This window comes from Chanodichthys erythropterus, chromosome 19 (assembly GCF_024489055.1).
Source record: "Chanodichthys erythropterus isolate Z2021 chromosome 19, ASM2448905v1, whole genome shotgun sequence".
NCBI lineage: Eukaryota > Metazoa > Chordata > Actinopteri > Cypriniformes > Xenocyprididae > Chanodichthys > Chanodichthys erythropterus.
Window position 1 is genome coordinate 16398120 of NC_090239.1, and position 19916 is coordinate 16418035.

The 19916-nt window shown below is 35.6% G+C and overlaps 2 protein-coding genes across 24 annotated transcripts in view; both read right to left on the bottom strand.

Annotated features, from left to right (window-relative positions):
- The window catches only part of psme4b (proteasome activator subunit 4b), a 37181-nt gene extending 25252 nt beyond the window's left edge, over positions 1–11929 (bottom strand). For 3 of the 6 annotated variants that reach the window (XM_067368663.1, XM_067368661.1, XM_067368664.1), the window contains exons 1-8: positions 11451–11929; positions 8397–8537; positions 8052–8168; positions 6874–6927; positions 3427–3471; positions 2946–3095; positions 2765–2828; positions 2604–2678 (exon numbers count right to left, since the gene is read on the bottom strand). In XM_067368663.1, coding sequence (XP_067224764.1) covers positions 2604–2678; positions 2765–2828; positions 2946–3095; positions 3427–3471; positions 6874–6927; positions 8052–8168; positions 8397–8537; positions 11451–11647 — 843 coding nt within the window. In that variant the 5' untranslated portion in view covers positions 11648–11929. Of the gene's footprint in view, positions 1–2603; positions 2679–2764; positions 2829–2945; positions 3096–3426; positions 3472–6075; positions 6176–6873; positions 6928–7672; positions 7781–8051; positions 8169–8396; positions 8538–11450 lie in introns of those variants that run through there. The other 3 variants (XM_067368667.1, XM_067368665.1, XM_067368666.1) reach the window with 3 other exon arrangements.
- A 2200-nt stretch (positions 11930–14129) lies between these two features.
- The window catches only part of svila (supervillin a), a 79300-nt gene continuing 73513 nt past the window's right edge, over positions 14130–19916 (bottom strand). For 8 of the 18 annotated variants that reach the window (XM_067369730.1, XM_067369723.1, XM_067369728.1 and 5 more), the window contains 6 exons: positions 18945–19100; positions 18567–18710; positions 17914–18035; positions 16059–16214; positions 15673–15693; positions 14130–15013 (listed from right to left, as the gene is read on the bottom strand). In XM_067369730.1, the coding sequence (XP_067225831.1) occupies positions 14927–15013; positions 15673–15693; positions 16059–16214; positions 17914–18035; positions 18567–18710; positions 18945–19100 (686 nt within the window). In that variant the 3' untranslated portion in view covers positions 14130–14926. Of the gene's footprint in view, positions 15014–15672; positions 15736–16058; positions 16215–17913; positions 18036–18566; positions 18711–18944; positions 19101–19916 lie in introns of all 18 variants that reach the window. The other 10 variants (XM_067369720.1, XM_067369735.1, XM_067369736.1 and 7 more) reach the window with 3 other exon arrangements.

Consider the following 19916-nt stretch of genomic DNA (forward strand, 5'->3'; position numbering starts at 1 on the left):
TCACTGCCGCTGTCAGAGCGCGATCAGACCTTACTAGGCGAATGCTGAACGCTGTTGGACATAGTGGTGTATTAGAGTTAAAAAAAATGATATAAATACTGTTCGGTTTATCACACAAACCGATCGTTTTGTGTCTTAGGACATCAATGTGTCTTCACGATCCGCAGGGTTTAATTTGGACTTGTCTATGCAAGTTTTATTTACTCTTATAGTAGAAGTTCCCATCCCCTTGCATTATTTGACTGACAGACGGCAACGGTTGGAGTTAAAAATCATAATTTGTGTTCTACTGAAGAAACAAAGTCACCTACATCTTGGATGCGCTGAGGGTAAGCAGATAAACATCAAATTTTCATTTTTGGGTGAACTATCCCTTTAACTTGTGCGCAAAGTTGGAAAAATCACATAAAACATTTGTGAATAAAGCAGTGATTCCATCCCATGTGTTCAAAAGAACAAAATTATCACTTCATGGGAAATTGGCACAAAATATCAGTAATAAAAAAGGAAGTTGATGCAATCGGAGAAGCCACTTTTTCAATCATAAATGACTTGCATCTCTGACAAAATGCAATAAATGCTGTCATGTTATCTTGTTTTAATGCCTCGTGTTTGTGAACACAATCATGTGAGATTTACATCATCATGTGAGATTGACTTTAGCCCAGGTATTTCAGAACAGTGTTAATTTCGTTGACGAATAATTTGTCATAATTTTTGTCAACGACATTTTTTCACGGACGAAAACGAGACGACGACTAAATAAAAATGGGTTTTGAATGACTAAAACTATGACTAAAATCTACTCTAATTTTCGTCAACGAATAAAAACGAGACGAAAATGAAAGAGAGGGACGATTTGGGAAGATATCCAGTCAGAACTGCTGTCCTGTGTGGAAGATGCGCACATTTGAACTGTAATGTGCTGATCTAACCGCGGGAAACGCGGCGCTGTTGCGCGCTCTACAGGCTCGTGCCGCAGCATATGTGACTGCTGTGCAATTAATGAATAGCGCACATTTATGCCAAGCGATTGCTTATAAGCTAATGTTGATGAATTATGACAATGTTTACTACACGATGCTTATATGGTAGCATGTTTTAAACGGTTGTAAGAATGCATATTTTATCTCCCTCATGAGCAGCCTGCTACAGTGCAGACTGCAGACATTTCAGAATAAGAGTCACGGTGTATTTCGGGATGGTTTATAATTATTATTTTTTTCCTGGTCATTATTGTTATTTTGTTTAAACAATAAACTGTATTTAATTTAATTTCTGTTTAATTCATAGTAAACTACTGTATCTTCTGTCACAGGAAGGAAAGACTAAGAACATTATTTGACACATTATTCAATATATTTTACAAGTATAAGGGTTATTATTGTTAACTAAACCTAAAACCAAAGAAATCTTCATTACTTGAAATAAACATTAACTGAAATAAAAGATAAATATATAAAAATGTAAACTTATAAAAATGTAAACTTAATAGTTTCTAAGCTTTAGCTTAACCTGAGGTATTAAAATAAACAAAAAATAAAAAGTTATAGACATTTAAAAGCAAACTAACTAAAAGACAAACACAAAAAATTACTAAAACTTTTAACTAAAATTACAATGAAAGCAGGAAAAACTAAAAATCAAATCTAATAATTTTTTTTAAATGTAATCTATAATAGTAGCCTACCTCAATGATAAGTGTGTCAATCCCTGAAAAGTACTGAATTTTGCTCTTTCACGTGTTTTTGCACTTGAACGGTCAAAAACCGTCCGCTTTGGTAAGCAAAGTACAGTTGGGTGAACATAAACAGTTTGGGGAATATCAGATGTGCCTATATAAGTGTATTGGATCTGTGGAAGCATTTCTATTGGAAATGCTTAATGCTTACAATTTGACTAAATTAGATTTTAGTCGACTAAATTCTTATGATATTTAGTCGACTAAAACAACACTAAAACTAAAACAATTTCCGATGACTAAAATATGACTAAAACTAAATGGCATTTTAGTCAAAAGACTATGACTAAAACTAAATCAAAATTTGCCGTCAAAATTAACACTGTTTCAGAATGTTCAAAGTAACATTTAAGATGCTGTGCAATTAAATTGGTCTGCTGTTTAGTTCAGTTATCCAATCACTTCTACTGTGCAGGGAAAGTTTTTTTGTTGTGCATCAAGGGATTAATTTGGTAAATTTGTTTCTATCATAGTTTACGCGCATGTCTTCTTATCGGATAAAAGTATTTTATGCTCATTTTTAGAAATTGTGCACTTTCATCCTGCTATCCCAAAATTCACTTAAAAATAGGTGGATGGAAACATAGATATTGATAATAATAAGAAATGTTTCCTAAGCACCAAAACAGCATATTAGAATGATTTCTGAAGGATCATGTGACACTGAAGACTGGAATAAAGCTTTGCCAAAGGTATAAAATACATTTTAAAATATATTCAAATAGAAAACAGTTTGAAAAGTAATTATATTTCACAATATTACCATTTTAACTGTATTATTGATCAATTAAATGCCTTGGAGAGCATAAGAGACTTTCAACCCCAAAACTTTGAAAGGTAGTGTATATAAGCAGGACAGTACCTTGGGAATGTAAGGATCCCAGTTCACATAACCAATGTTGTCATTAGCCAGACGTGCAAAAAGATTCACTAGATTCTGTAAGAGGAAATAGAGGATAGAAAGCTGATGGTGACATAATATTTTGCACTTAACAAATGAATTCACGAATGAGAAGTACTTACACCCTCCCAAGCAGGCAGGTTTTGTACTGAGACCCAGAGATCCATCAGTTCATCAAACCATAACCTGAAACATGCACAAATACTCCTATTACCCAGAGTCATACTTGTTGGTTGCACTTTACGTATACTTTACAACTACAACCCTCTTATTTCATTACTAGGTTGCAAAAGAGAGTCTTACTTGAAGCCTTTGTGATGCTGTTCTGGGGACATAATAGTGGGCAAGAAGAGCTCAAAGTAGCCGATAGCCTTCTGCATAGTGACATCAAATGGACACAGTAACGGTCGCCATTCATCAAGCATCTCCTGTGTGGCAGACTCAGGGAAATAACTACGCACACACACGGATACACAAACAAACAAAATTCATAAGAACAAAATCACATGCCATTTTCTCAGATACACGGTTATTTATTGGTTATGTGAGCTCTTGCAAAATGATGAAAAGTGGTTGTTATATGAACGAAATGGTATAATGTGTTAAGATGGCTGTAATCGGCTCAGTGTGAAAGCTGTGGGCTTGTCTAACAATGTCCTGATTACATGATTCTTTCAACAGCACAACGGAAAGCTGATTAACTCAATGTGCAATTTCTTTGTGAAAGGGTGTTGAACATTTATAGGCACATTAGTGAATGACAGAGGAATGAAAGAGAACTCACAGTCTGCAGCTCTTGACTAGTGTCTTCAACACATTCTCAACTGAGCTAGAGGGAGTGAACAGGGGAAAAACAGAAAAAAAAGGTGCATTAACATAATATGAAAGGCAAAGCTCATTTGAGGTTGAAGCAAAAGATGCGATTAGACCACGTGCAAAGCAGAAACCCAACTACAGTACGTTTTATGAAAGTGTAAATGAGAGATTCCCAACACCAGCGCCTGGGCACATGAGTGCAACATGCCAGGTTAACAGGTTCTCCTCGTCCTTTTTATAACTGAGCTCAAAAACACTGAATACAGTCACACTGCATTAACAGCCAATTCAAATCAGTAAGCTGCTCCTAAATACATATTTATTTTACCTTGTTAAAGTAGCTGCTCCTTAATACATATTTATTTTACCTTGTTGGCCAAGTTGTGTGAACTATTGGCTGTGGATTATGATTTTAAGAACACAATAATGTTACTAAATGCTATAAATAGGGAAAGGTCAGGATGGTGGGATAGTTGATCCGGACAAATAGCTTAAAAATCCTTTTTGTTTTAGCTTTGATATTTTTGGCTGTGGTGATTTTGAGTCCACAGTATTTTTGTGAGGTGTGAGGACTATGGTAGTGTTGTACCATCAAATGTTACAAATATTTAGCCAAATTATTTGTTCGATATCTATCAGTAACCCTATTGGATACACAGAGTCCTACAAGTTTTTGAATTCATTTTGTTTTGCACTATGAAAGTTGTAGTTTTTATTCTGATGTAGTCAATCCAGCTGCTTTTTTGAATGCAAGAACCCGTCCTATATGATGAACGCCTCCTTAAAGGGCTAGTTCACCCAAAAATGAAAATTCTGTCATTTATTACTTACTCTCATGTCGTTTCACACCCGTAACACCTTCGTTCATCTTCGGAACACAAATTAAGATATTTTAGTTGAAATCTGATAGCTCCGTGAGGCCTCCATAGGGATCAATGTCACTTCCTCTGTCAAGATCCATAAAGGCACTAAAAACATATTTAAATCAGTTCATGTGAGTACAGTGGTTCAATATTAATATTATAAAGCGACGACAATACTTTTGGTGCCGCAAAAAAACAAAATAACGACTTATTTAGTGACGACCGATTTCAAAACACAGCTTCAGGAAGATTCGGAGCATAAATGAATCAGTGTATCGAATCATGAATCGGATCGCTGGTCAAACTGCCAAACTGCTGAAATCACATGACCTTGGCGCTCCGAACTGCAGATTCGACACACAGATTCACAATGCTCCGAATCTTCCGGAAGCAGTGTTTTGAAAATCGGCCATCACTAAATAAGTCGTTATTTTGTTTTTTTGCCGCACCAAAAATATTCTCGTCGCTTTATAATATTAATATTGAACCACTGTACTCACATGTACTGATTTAAATATGTTTTTTAGTACCTTTATGGATCTTGAGAGAGGAAGTGTCATTGCTCCCTATGGAGGCCTCACGGAGCCATCAGATTTCAACTAAAATATCTTAATTTGTGTTCCGAAAGATTAACGAAGGTCTTACGGGTGTGAAACGACATGAGGGTAAGTAATAAATGACAGAATTTTCATTTTTGGGTGAACTAACCCTTTAAAATACACAAGATTGGGTCTACTGGATCTTATTCACTGCTTTCTTAAAAGGGATATTTCACTCAAAAATAAATTGTCATCATTTACTCAATCTAAACCTGTATGACTGACTTTATTCAGTGGCACAAAAAAAAAAGATATTTTGAAAAATGTTTCTGCTTTGTTATCTATACAATGGAAGTTACAATGTTGTTTGGTTACCATAATACATAAAAATATCTTTTTTTTGTGTATGTGTGTGTTCCACAGAAACAAAGTCATACATGTTTGCAACAACTTGAGTTAGTAAATAATGAAAATCGTTTCATGGACTATCCTTTTAAACAAGCAAGTGGTCAAGATAACCCACTGACTAGTTGATAATTAAAATATGTTGTCTTCCACATCCGTAGTTCTAAAAATACACCCCCAGAGAAACTTAGCAAGACACATCAGCTGTTGATCTTCCTCTCAGTGCAAGTGTAAACAAACACCTTCTACATTCAGCACATTCTCTCATTTCGGTCAAGATTAAAATAGAACACAATGATACCAGAACCCAAGGGGAAAATTGGCAAAAGTTGGGTGACCTTGCTCTCTAAAACAGCGAGCCAAAGTGATCCGACCCACATATTCAGCCTGACCTAAAAGAAACAAGACTTTTCAGGAGTTACATTTCCCAAAAGCATTGTAAGCTTCACCCAAAATGTATGGCATTCTTTCTTCTTTGGAACACAAAGAAGATATTAAAATGTCTCAGTGTTTTTTGTCCATAGAATATATGTAAAAGACTCCAATGTTGTTTGGTTTAAACTTCAAAATATCATCTTTTTGTGTTTTTAGGTGAACTGTCCCACTATACCATTGGTACCAGTGATCTCTACAAGCATTAGACTGTGTACGTAATGGCTTTAGTGAGGGAAAGAACTAGAATCCTATTAAGCATTTCAAATGACAAATTAAAAATCGATGATGAAATGTAAAACTATTCATTTAAAGGTTGTTGATTATATCAACGGAAACAATGCATTACAAGTTCATTGCAAAACATGCTGTACATACACATTTAAGTGCTCTGACATCATTGCTCTCCACGACTCTCTGATTGGTGGAATTTTCTGTACAGCATCATGGCTAATGAAGTTTTTCACCACGAATTCAGCTGTTAAATTAAAAATAAGTTGAAATAATGCACATGGGTGGCTTCAACAAAAGCATATACCATTGATTAACAACCTTGTAGCTCACAATTTGTAAGCTTTATAAGCTTAGAAGTTACTGTTCAAAGATCAATTTGCCTATGGAGAAAATGAGTGTAGTTTTTACTTTTGGAACACAACTGTTTCTATTCTACAGGCTTATGATGCTTTTGGGAAAGACTGCCCTGAATTTTCTTTAATGTAAACCCTTCGCCCACCTGTGAATACAATCAAAAGATTCCTAGATTAACAGAATGAAGTCAGAGTGATGGGTCTATCCCATTCCTGGAGGAGGTGTGCTGGAGAACAGTTACTTTTTTGTCATTGTGCCACTATAGCTTGTCAGGAGGTTTCTTTAGCCTAAATAATAAAGTGATGACTGACACCTCTAAGTCACCAGGAATTGTATTTGACAGACAAAGATGAATTATTAGAAACTTTAAAAGGGAGCACCTGATCTGTTTGTGAAACATGTTATTAAGTGGATACGACTAAGCTACTACAAGAACAAAGATCATAAGTACAAACGCAGGTGTAAGCTGTGGTTGGATTTGTCATTTAGATCGCTGATTTGCTTTTAATTTTGGAAACATGCAATTAAACATGAGCGACTGCCCTTGGAAAAGTACAGTGCAACATGTAAAACACGGGCTGTGCTTACCGCTTCCGCACAATATTAAGCATTTTTTGTTTAGTTGAGGCTTCTGCTCGATAACTGAATGTGAGAAAAGGAAAAATGCGTAAGCCAACGCTAGACATACCAATAACATCAATCTTACAGTTGTAATTGAATAACAGTAGGAATGGGACAATAAATCGATGCATCACAATTCGTGGATCAATTCTGATATTTTCCAAATGCATCGCAATTCTCTCTCGAATCGATTCTGAGCTTAGTTTTTAACAGCAGATGGCGCTCTAGGCTACTTTTTAACCGCACGCTCAAACGCTCACGAAGAAGAATGCTCATGAGTTCGAGAGTCTGAGAATGTACTTGCAGCTCAGAATGCTTTTATGACATGAGATTAATGTAGCCCATTGCAAAACCCTTGTAATTCGCTTCAACCTTTTCTAAGTTTATTAATGATTATTTTATAGAAGGTTCAAGCGGTGTGTGAAAGGAATTGGAAGCAAGCAGACCCATCTGCTGTTAAAAACAAAGCTCAGAATCGATTAGAGAGAGAATCACAATACATTCGGAAAACCTCAGAATCAATCCAGAATAATTTCTCGATTCACAATGCATCGATTTATTGTCCCAGCCATATTTAACAGGTTCTTCTAAGAATACTGTGTGTCAAATGGACATGGTTGTGTTACGAGAGTCAGCAGTGCTCATTAAAAAGGTCCAAACTACAATATGTGGAAAGATAAAAATAATACAAGATAAAACAAATTGCTAAACGTTTTCCATGAACCAAACGTGGCACTGACAAGTTTTTTTTCCCGCATAACCTCACCTTGTACCATATACCATGTGTCATATCCATGTTCACCATACAGAAACACTTTCCATGTCTGCAAATATGATATGAAATAAACTTGCTTTCACATTTTTTTGTGATGATTTTGAGGGGGAACTCTGCTGAATGGGTTTAACTGGTAGCTGAAAGCAAAATCAAATCAAATTAGCTAAAATAATTAATAAACAAACTTTCAATTGTGGGTCGGATGGCAAATTTTATGTGGGCCTGATCATCAGGTACCATGCTATAATATAGAAGTATCCAGTCACATTTAAAATGTTGTTCCATGGACATTAGACGTGTAAGCATAGTTCACAAAAAACTAGAATCAGTGAGAGATCGGTAGAAAGGTGAAAAAGAGAGAGAGGCCTACTTTGGGAACCAGTTTAGACCAAGATGCTCTGTTTTGGAGTACAGGATACTCTCATAGAGATCGTACAAAGGCCTCCAAGGCAACTCCAAATCATCCCGGGACAGCAGTTCTTTCTTTCTGTATATTAGAAAAGAGTTTTCAAAAAAATAAATAAAATTACATTATAACTAGGGGTGCAGAAATTAGAAATTATGCATATGGTCTGGGGCTTGTGTTCAATTATATGGAAATAAAAACAGAAAATATATTCTCATCTGCCACAATAAGCTCTTTGAATTATCTTAATTTCCTTTCTAATTATAATTATTTTGAATAATTAATTATGCAATTCCTGCTTTTACATACTTCAGCAAGTTGACGAGGAGTCGTGCAAAGCTTTGCATCATGCTGATCTCCAGCTTGGGGATGGTGACCAGCTCGTACAGAAGCTTGATGAAGAGCACATGGTCCTCTTTGCTGAACTTCCTCCCGTACAGCCGAAGGTACCTAAACAAAGGGCAGAGATAACGTTATACGAGTGGAAAACAGAGAACAGGAGAGGGACAGAAACAGCATGATTCACAAAACAGTATGTCGTCTACAGAAGGCACACCATTTCTAAAACAAACCTTTACTTCATTTCAAGTTTATCTTAAAATCATCACAATTAAGCAATGATAAACAACACAATAAGAGAGTGGGCATCCACCACCACAAACCAACACATATTACAGTGAACATTCAGAAAGCATAGGGGGAGGAAAAAAAAAAACTTTTGTTTGGGAGGGAAACGCATATGGCCATCAGTTATCTGTTGGAGCAATTCTGACCTTATCACTAACCATGTATGCACAAAGACTTGATCATGAGACAAACAGAGAGCCCTGTGAGTCTAAAGCTGAGTCAGGCTAGCATGCCACAATTATTGAAAGGGGTCATCAAAATAGATTATATAAGAGAGCCTTTAAAAACACTCGCACTTACTCCATTTGAGCCTGTTTGTTGTATACCAGTTTCCTTTTCACCTATTAAACTCTAGCGCCATGGCAAACAATATGTATGGGAGAGAATACGTACATATACACAAACACACATACGTATACATATACAGTACTGTGCAAAAGTCTTAGGTCACCACCAGCTTTGTTGTTTTAGCAATGTTTTAATGACCATCCATTTTTTTCTTTTTTTTTTGTGGTCTTTATTACAATACCAACAGGAAATATGTACACAAAATGTTAAAAAAATAAATTAAAAAATCAGAACAAAATGGCTTCTTTAGACAAAAATCAGTATTTAGTTTGACCTCCTGGACTTCTTCCAGTTTCTCAAAGAAGAAAATCAGATTTTGAAAGTTTTCTTGGCCTTCCAGTCCTTTTAACATTCCATTTAGATTTAAGAGAGCCAGGTCGCCAAATACTTGTCACTTTAGCCTATAGAAGTCATTTTTTTCTGATATTTTCTGTTTTTAATACTAATACAAATTTCCTGTATTTTCTGGTTATATTCTAATAAAGAGACTGAGAAATAATTATATTTGGTCATTGTACCATTGCTAATACAACAACTAATTGTGGCCCAAGACTTTTGCAAGATCATATTTTATTTATATATATATATATATATATATATATATATATATATATATATATATATATATATATATATATATATATATATATATATATATGGGTCACTGACAAATAAGGTTTGAAAAAAAAAAAAACAATGGAGATATAATTATTTTTGAAGTTTTATTTAGTGTTAACAATGAGATTATGTGTTTTTTTTATTATCAATTAACACTGCTTTTGTCATTTTTTACAAGATGGACAAAATTTGACATCAAAAAAGTAATTCAATTTTACCAAAATTTAAGTTTTACTGAATGACACTATTGGTTATGCCGAATGTCTGAATGATGTCACATCCTGTCACAAGATACTGACCGCATGACTTTTAATCCAAAATGTTCCCTTTATATTGGTTACTCCGAATGACATCAATGAAATTCATTTTTCCGGACATTCTTTCTCATAACAAAGCAACGACTTCTACAGATAATTCTACAGATAATTTTAATGCCATTTTGCACTATGTTGATTTATGATGTTATAAAATCATGACAGAATTAAAAATGTATACATTACATTTTAAGATATTTTAATCATAAACGAAATGGCTGTATTGGCCTTTGGACGGTTAAACCAAATTACCTTTTGACACTTCTTTAAAATACCAATGTGTGACGCAAAATACAATTAAAACCTTTTGGATTCAATAAAAGAGATCTAGTTGTACTACCTTACATACTTTAGATCTCATAGCTTTGTTTTTTATTATTATTATTAAGGCCTTTGGACAAAAAAGGACATTATATATAATATCATATATATGGATCAAAAGTTTGAACGGTTGCGTGCATGTATAACACACACATACACACACACACACACACACACACACACACACATAACTGTTCAAACTTTTGAGGTCTGTACTGTACACAGCAGTGTGTACTGTGTACATAATATTAACGATGCGTATAACAGACAACTTTTTTTCGCTTTCTCCTCGCTCTGCACTCAAAAACGAACCTGGACTCAATGTTTAATCACTTGCAACCATTGGCGAATCAAGCTAAATGTAGCACAGGAGTCATCGGTCTGAATCAAACACGGACCACTCACTCACTACTTCACTGAATCGGATCGAATGACTCACTGTCACTGAACTGCAGATTATATGATAAATGTTATACAGCATGCACAAGAAACTCATGAAAAACGTCATGTCATTACATAAAATTAACCATAAAACGTAATGATGCAGCATTTTAATAGAACAATATCCCATTTTTCTGGCCTTTATAAATAAGGTCCCATACTTCTGTGTCTATGTTCAACACGGTGAAAACTGATCGTGAATCACTTTTCAATTGACAAGAAGAAACATATTAAATAGACCGTAATGAATAAGGCAAACCATAAAGCGTGAAAATAATTTGCAGTCAGGTTAAGTGTCTTTTCAAAGACTCCATGTCCAACCACTAGTTGCAGTGATGCATGTGGCAGCTGCTTATCCAGCACTAATGTTAGCCTCCGTTAGCTGATTAGCTTAAAAAAATGAGCTTAACAGTCCCACATTTCCTGTCTTTTACCGACTGAAGCCACTCTGACAAACCAGACCAACGTAATCGTACGCTGGATATTATGATAGGTCATTATGGAGTACTAGCAGATGGATATGTGATGTTTACACATGAGCAAGGACAGCCGAGTGACTCAGGTAGCGCTTAGCCTTTAGCTCTCGAGCTAACGGCTACAAGCTACCTGAGTCACTCAGCTGTCCCTGCTGTTTATTAACAAAACAGATTCAATTACTGCAGCAAAGCCATTTTTAAGTCTCGAATATACTCACGTGGAGAGTTTCCGGGTCCAAAATAAAACTCCTGGCCATAACTCACGGAGCTGGACAGCCCGACCCAAGTTCCCTTTAATCTGGGCCAAAATGTCATTGGATTCGCGGTCTAGTTTATCTGCGTACGGGAGAAGTTTGTTGTAGACGATCTCTTTCTGAGGGACAAAACCTAATATCTCGGCCTGTTCCTTTTTCATATTACGATTCCCAAAATAAATATCCTCTTCTGACGTGTCCGGCTTATTTCCTTCCCCTCTTGACAGAAGTTCCCTTGACAAATCTTTGTTTTATTCACAAAATCCGATACTTTCGCATAAGTGCCGTTATTGTGGAGCGGGATTCAGATCAAAACTTGTTACTTCGACAGATCTTTGTCTTTCTGACCTCTGGTGTTAAACACATTAGCTTCAGTCACCTACATAGAGAAGTCTCCCCTCACTCTCTTGACACATATTACGAGTCACACGGACAGGCACACACTCACATACACACACGCTCAATCTCACATACATACACACCGGCTAGTGCTACAATGAGCCATGAGCGGCGCGCCCCCTACTGGTGCTCACCTGCACATTCAGTAATCACAACAAGGCCCGTGAAAACGTTCAAAAATGTGAAATGAAATGAAATAAAATAAGTTGTATTGATTATTTGTTTTAATTGCCTTTAGTATAAATATATAATATCTTTATAATTCTGTCTCTTCCCTCAGCTATTTTCCCAACAAAACCTGGCAATAATATTTTATAAATATCTCTCTCTATAAATAAGTCTAATATTATAATCAAACTGTATATTTTTCATAGTATTTTTATTTATTTTTTTATTAAACATAAATTGCTTCATTTATATTTTAGGAAGGGAGTTTATAGTATTTTGAGTCTTATAGTATACAGTATATATGAGCATGAATCATTTAAAAAACAAGTTTTTGAGTGTGTCTGTAAAAACCACCCCTTTTCTTGCTGTTTCTTAAATAAACATGTCCTTTAACCTAAGAAATGCTGGGAACATCCGCATGTCACAAGCTTTGTTTGTATATTGGGCCCTTCACTTTGTTTAAACGGTTTATCCGAGGCAATGATACTAACGAGATAACTTAAATCCGCTTTGGTTCTTTCCTTGTGCGCTGACCCAGTGCGCTACTATTCACTTGACCTAGTGTAATGGCAGAAGGTGTTCTGTGCAGTCACCTTTTCTTAGTTTGATCAAGCATTTCAATGGGTGCCCAGTCGTACAGAGATGTGTGCATTTATGTACATAAGTGGGCCTTCAGTCTCACAATTTAATGCAGTTTTTCTCAAGTTTCATTTTGTGTTCAGCTCTCACGTGATTTCCAGTTTCTCACGGATGTTTAAGCTTGACGGAGACCTCAGGGTCAATGAAAAATGATCATATTTATGGCAGCAAAATATGAAAAGACGCCACATTCCCACTGCTCCATGTGCGACGGTTTCATCAAGGTAATTTATTGCCTATCAACCACACACCCTATGTCTTTTCCAACCAACAGGGAAATTCAGTACAGAAATTCCAGCTAATCAGGTGCAGTGACCTTTTAGCATTCAGCCAATCGGATCCTCTGCCTGGAGGGTTATTGAATTCCAGGTAAAGCAGATTTGTCTGCCCTGATCATGGGTGTTGTTAATGAGATTCTGGATTAACAGGCCCACTAAAGTATGGTGCTGTGTCAGTTGTAACAGAATACAGCACCCGAAATGGCCATTAATTGAATGCATATCAAATAACAGAATATTCACATGCTCATTTTTTTAGGTCCCTCCAAGCTACTATATGAAATCACTGATACCTTGCTAACAGGTATACAAAATGCATCTTTATGTTATGATCAAACGTGTTAATACAAATATTACTAGGGTACAATGGTTGTACGCTTGCATCAGAGTTGTTTAGATATGTCCTTAATCCTCAGTTGGACAGACAGGAAACGGCTCCTTGGCCATACAACATGTTTAGCCTTGATTTTGATTGATCATGTGACTTGTAAATCCCACTTGACCCAACAAGTGCAAAGCCTTCACTTCCAGTGTCCCAGTTGTGGTCTTATGAACTTATATGGCAGTGCTCATTTTTGTTTTTGTAACTACATTGATCATAGTGACTGATACAAGGAAGATTGGCAAGATTTAGCTGTTAAGATTTAGTTGCCATGAAAATGACAACTTATTTGTTCTAGAACTATTGCAAATGTATTTTTGTTAATGAGAATCAAGGTTCTGAACAGAAATAAGAAAAACTGGATCATTAAAAAAAGATAATATAAAAGATATATACTTTTTTCCCATATAATTGGACATTCTGGGATGATGCAATACTAATCACACTCTCACTTTTTGAACAATAGTGCCCTCTGCTGGTCTTTCTAATGTTTTTAAGTACGAATATCCACGGAGCGCCCCCTAAAGGGACATGGTGATACAAAAAAATTATCATATTATATTATTAAACTTAAAGAAATTTTGCAGTCGCTCTTAAAAACCTTCAGGTTCCTATAAGAAAATATGCGTTCGCAAAGCAAATCTATTGGAATTATAGCAAACACTGTTGGAATAACATTTCTTCCCATTACCATGTCCATTTAGGGGATCCGTAGAAAACTAGTTAAACTATCCATTTTAAATGGAAATGCTTTAAAATTGAGGATAAACCACCAGACAAAATATGTATTATCTACATTATACAGTGTTTATTTGCACCAATATTTATTTATATCACAAATATGTCTTCAAAATGCAGACTAGCATCTGTCTTTATATAAACTGTACATGAAGGCAAGGCACTATACAACGCATAATAGAAAGAGATTTTCTCTTATTCCACAATTTCATTCAATCCTTTTCGAAGAGACACACACACACTGTATAGATACACAAACACTTTCCCATGTACACACACACGTAGGGTTCTCAAGTTCAAGCATCTGTCTGGAAGGTTAAACATCTTGAGGTCATTTATGAGAGCAGATATGAACGTACTTACATAAAGTGCTCTTTTGAGCCTTCTTGCATTCAGAAAATTACTAATAGGCTTTTTTTATTGTGTCTTTATGATGTTAAGCTGGGCAGTGCATGAGGGCTCCCTTGTGCATGTTGGACGGTGAATGGCTTTAAATGGACACAGATCAATGTAGAACAATAAAAACGGGAGGAAAACAAGCTGGAAGCACTCAAAACATTCAACAACAACAACAAAAAAAAAAATCTCACTAATTCACTGATAAAAACAAAAAAGAAGAAAATGGGAAAAATGTGCTACAAGAGGCTGGTAAACCCTTGCCAATCTCAGTCTTTTCTTCTTCCACATGCTCCTTTTCACCTGCCTGTGTGGTTTGACACAGGGTAGATCTTCTTCACTTGCGCTTGTCCTGTCTTAATCAAAAGGAATGAAGGTCTCCACTTGCAAATTCAATCCCAACCAGCAGTTCCAGTGCATTCAGATTTCCTCTAGTTCCTCTAAAACAATCCTTTGGCTTTCTTCACATTCACTTGCTTCCATCCTGGCAGTGCCTCATATTCACTTCTTGTCATCTCCAATGCTTTCTGTAGAGAATGTACACACATATATACATAATTTTAGGGATAAGGATTTAATAAAAACACGCAGATGACACACAAGTGTTGAACCACAGTCAGGACTCTGAAATGCTGAAAATATGGATGCATAATCACACACACAAACACAAAAGCTGTAGGATATTGGTTACAGCCATTCACCTATCCAATAATGGTATCATCCATTACTAGAGTACCAAGTATTGTTCTGTTCAATTATTATTATTATCACAGTTGAAAACAGTTGCGCTACTGAATAGTTTTGTGGAAACAGTGATACTTTTTTTCCCCAGGATTGTTTGATGAATTGAAAGTTAAAAAAATTGAAATTATAACATTATAAATGTATTTACCGTCACTTTTAATCAATTTAATGCATCCTTTCTGAATACAAGTATTAATTTCTTTAAAAAAATGACCCCAAACTTTTGAACTATGGTGTATATTATCCTGCATACAATATTACAATCAGATACACTAAAAATCTTAATTAAAGTGAGATCTATCAGTGAGCTATCAGTGGTGAATGGTGACCAACACATTGCTAGATAGGGATGTGATACACAAGCATATGGTGATGCAGTTCACACAGTGAGGATGCGGCATTAGTGGGAAAACACCAGTGTTCCTCATGAAACAAGACTCACCTTCCCAGAAGCCCCTACACCCTGGCATGTGAAGGGAAAAATTAACCTCAGTCAGACGCAAGACTACATCAGCAAAAAGGGGAAAAGCAGAAAGATGCAGGGAGAGACAGGTTAAGAGAGACAGCTTGAAGACGACATAGTGGGAGTAGGAGGAGAAGAATGACATAGATGACAGGAAAAATGATAAAATAAAACTAGATGGAACTGAAAAGACAGAACATATGAGCAAACACAGGCAGACAGATTTTACAGAACAGATACAGTTAAGTAATATCCATGTACAATGCCTGAAAATCATAGTTCTTTAATAATGCGTCCAGAATGAACTAAGAAAAAACTAATGAACCTTAAACCTGAAACCTCAGTGTTAATGTGATTTTTCTCACCTCAAAGTCCTCATCTGATAGGTAGATCTCAAGACGTAGAGGGTCAACACCTTCTGGTAGGGGACGGGCTTGTATATCAGCCAAAGGGTAAATGGTCTTGCAGAGTCTAGTCAAGACGTCTTCAACAAGAATGATCTGATTACATACTTCAGCCTCCTATAAATCACAGAAAACAACATAAAGATGAAGTTTACTGATGAGAAAATTGGTGTTCACCATGAGACCAGTCTACAGTATCTTAAAGCAGTGGTTTCCAAACTGGGGTACGTGAGGTGACAAAAGGGGGTACGCGAACAAAATGCTGAGTAGTTCATTTAATTCTACATTAAAATAATATTAAAATAGAGCATGAATTTCTAACTGCCAAAATGCCGTAAATCCAGTACATTTAATCAAATTACCTCATCATTTGCAGTCAAAAATGACTGTATCCACAGAAGCAGCATGAATATGATAGATTGCGTGCAGAATCTGCTGCCTTAAATTGCGCTAAATTACTGTCGTTCTCGACAGTGGACTTTTGTAAAAGTGGGGATTTAGCACTTACTCGCATGAAGAACAAATATAGACACAGATAATTAATTAATTTCGATTCTCCGGTACAAAAACATACCTTGTGAGTTCTTGTATTTAATGATGATAACGAGCAAGAATGCAATTGTTCCCAAATATCCACATGACTGCAAACGTGACATTATTATATAACAGGTCAAAAAACAAAACGTACATTTTAAACACCGTACTGTCAGTATTTACTCTATTTTGCAATAAAATAATAACGAAAACCACAGCAGAACTACAACACACGTCGAATTTGAACGAATTGTGAGAGTCGATTCAATGATTCATTCACAGCCACTTTTTTCGTTACTGAATGAATGACTCGATGACTCACTCATAAAAACAGTGACTTGCTGCCACCTACTGGCGGTTTTAGTTTAATATTTAAAAGTTTTACCATCATTGCATATTTCTCTATTGAACATTTTTATTTAAAACATTTTTTTATTTTATAAAGTTATTCATAAAGGTAAAAAAAAAAATGCACTGGAAAAATCAATTTAGGGGGTAAATATTGTCCCTTAATGGTAAAGGTTTGACTGCAGTCGAAGTGGAAGACAGGGGGTACGCGGAAGGATGGTAATGCCTTCAGGGGGTACTCCACGCTAAAAAGTTTGGGAACCACTGTCTTAAAGGGTGTGTTCATAAAATTCTGTCATCATTTACTCACCCTCATGTTGTTCCAAACCCATAAGACTTTCGTTCATCTTGAGAACACAAATGAAGATCTTTTTGATGAAATCTTTGAGCTTTCACTTCATAGACAGCTATATAATTACCACTTGGATGCTTCAAAAAGTTCATAAAGAGATCGTAAAACTAATCCACATGAATTGAGTGGTTTATTCCAAATTTTCTGAAGAGACACAATCGCTATATATGATGTACAGATTTAATTTAGGCATTTATTCACCTATAAACGTTTACCAACTCACACATTAGTTGTGGTAAACGGAAGCTCAAGAATGCTTGCTTGATGTGTGGAAACCAATAAGGTTCATTCTTGTGTGTTATGCAGCATGTTCGAGCTTCTACACCAGTGTTTATATGTGAATAAATTCCTGAATAAGAACAAAAGTCGTACAGGTTTGGAAAGAAAGAATGTGGGTAAAAGACAGAATTTTCATTTTTGGGTGAACTAACCCTTTAACATGTAGATGAGTACCACTAAAAGTGTAATAAAGAGCTTGCAGATGTTCTGTTCTTTGAACCATATTATTGTAACTCAAAAAAAAACAAAGGAAAAAAGAAAAGAAAAAGAAACTTGGTATGTGCATTTAACTTTCTCTCTCACCTTCTCTGTGATCTCAGCGATGTCCTCTCTGTGTTCCCAGCTAGGAAACATGTTAGTGAAGGTAAGAGGCTCGAGCCCTGCGTGGATCAGGTATGATTTTGGAGTTTTCTTCTCATTTTTTTCTAATAAAATACAAAAGTAAAAGGCAATCTTGTTATTGCATTATTCTTTTATGGTTTTGTTTAATAATACTGGAATTAGAATTAAATTATAATAAATAAATAATACAACCAAAAACATCTACAGTAATAAAAATACTTTTTATTTATTACAATATTTATTTAAAATTACTTTTAAATTGTGTTTCATTTTTTTTCTTCTTTTATTAATTATTATTTTTATTGTTAAATTAAATTACTTTTAGCCAGAGAGTTTAAAATCATGATGTAACAGAAGTAGCAACAGAAAATATCTTCCTTATTGAGCCTTACATCTGAGTGAAACAAAAAATTGTAGGATGGGAACTTGGTTCTATCCTTTGTTTGTTGATTGAAAGGAGGCAGATATGATGAGAGCTTGCAGTCATTTGTAAGAATGGGATGGGGTGTAAGCTGACTAAATGATTAGACAAGTCCAGCGTTCACAATACACAATATCACTATTGTTTCTTTCCTAAAAAGTTCATTAAAGACAAGCATGTCTTTTTAGGTCACCTTTGCTATACTGGAGTACAGTTTCCATGGCACACTTCCTGTCAGAGTCCCATCGTATGCGAGCTGATCCAGTGCTCTCACTGTCCTGAGGCCACCAGCCCTGCCACAGGTAAACTTCATGGTGATTATCCACCAAAAACAGGGCTGAAAGACAGTCAAACACAAGAAGCGACATCATGATACTGCCACAACCATACCTCATGATTTTCCAATGAGTGTGAAGAATCAAATTTCCTTAATACATTATGCATCTAATGAGTGTAGGAAAGCCTAACGAAAATGTAACTGACACCCATCCAGAATACATAGCAGTTAACAAGCAAGTTACACCAGACAGAACTCTGAAGAGTGTTTAGCGAACATGAACGTGTCAAACACCTGGCTGAGTAGCTGTATACAAATCCTCCTGTAGGAATGGCATCGAGTTGACCAAATTTGGTTCTCTGGATGGATATACAAATTCCACTGCCACAAACTCTCCTGAAGCACTGCTTAACTGGAACAGCCGAGGAGTGAAGTTGAACTTTCCCGGATCTGAGAAACAAGACAAAACACATAAATCCAGGGTATCTGCAGAGTTTTTTTTAAATCAAATTTAAGACCTTTAAAGTCTTTAAGACCTGCACAAATAAAATAAAAAATACTTTATGTCTATACAGAAAAAACACTATCAAAATAAATCATATACATCAGATTCTTTAACCTAAAGGATTAGTTCACTTTCAAATAAAATTCATCCAAGATGTTAATGTCTTTCTTTCATCAGTCGAAAAGAAATTAAGGTTTTTGATAAAAACATTCCAGCATTATTCTCCTTATAGTGGACTTCAATGGCCTCCAAACGGTTGAAGGTCAAAATTACAGTTTCAGTGCAGCTTCAAAGGGCTTTAAACGATACCAGATGCGGAATAAGAGTCTTATCTAGCAAAACGATCGGTCAATGCTTAACTTTTAATTATAAACAAGCCTGAAATACACTGGGACTCTTATTTTGAAATGTCTATGCATTACCACTCCCAGCTGCTCATTTAAAAATATGAGGGAGATAAAATATGCAATCTTACAACCATCTAAAACATTACAATATAAACACCAAAATAAACATGGTCATAATTCATCAACAGAAGCTCCAAAGCAATCGCTTGACATAAACGTGAGCCTTTAGAATAGGCAACAGCGCCACACTTTTACTTTCAAACTTAGCTTTCATAGCCTTCTGAAGTTGACATTTGGCTGTATCGTGATTCCTGTTTTTCCGACTACAAATTTAATACCTCTTAAAATAATATTTAAGACTTTTGTACCATGTAATATCATCTAAGACTTTTTATGACCTTGAATTTGATCAAA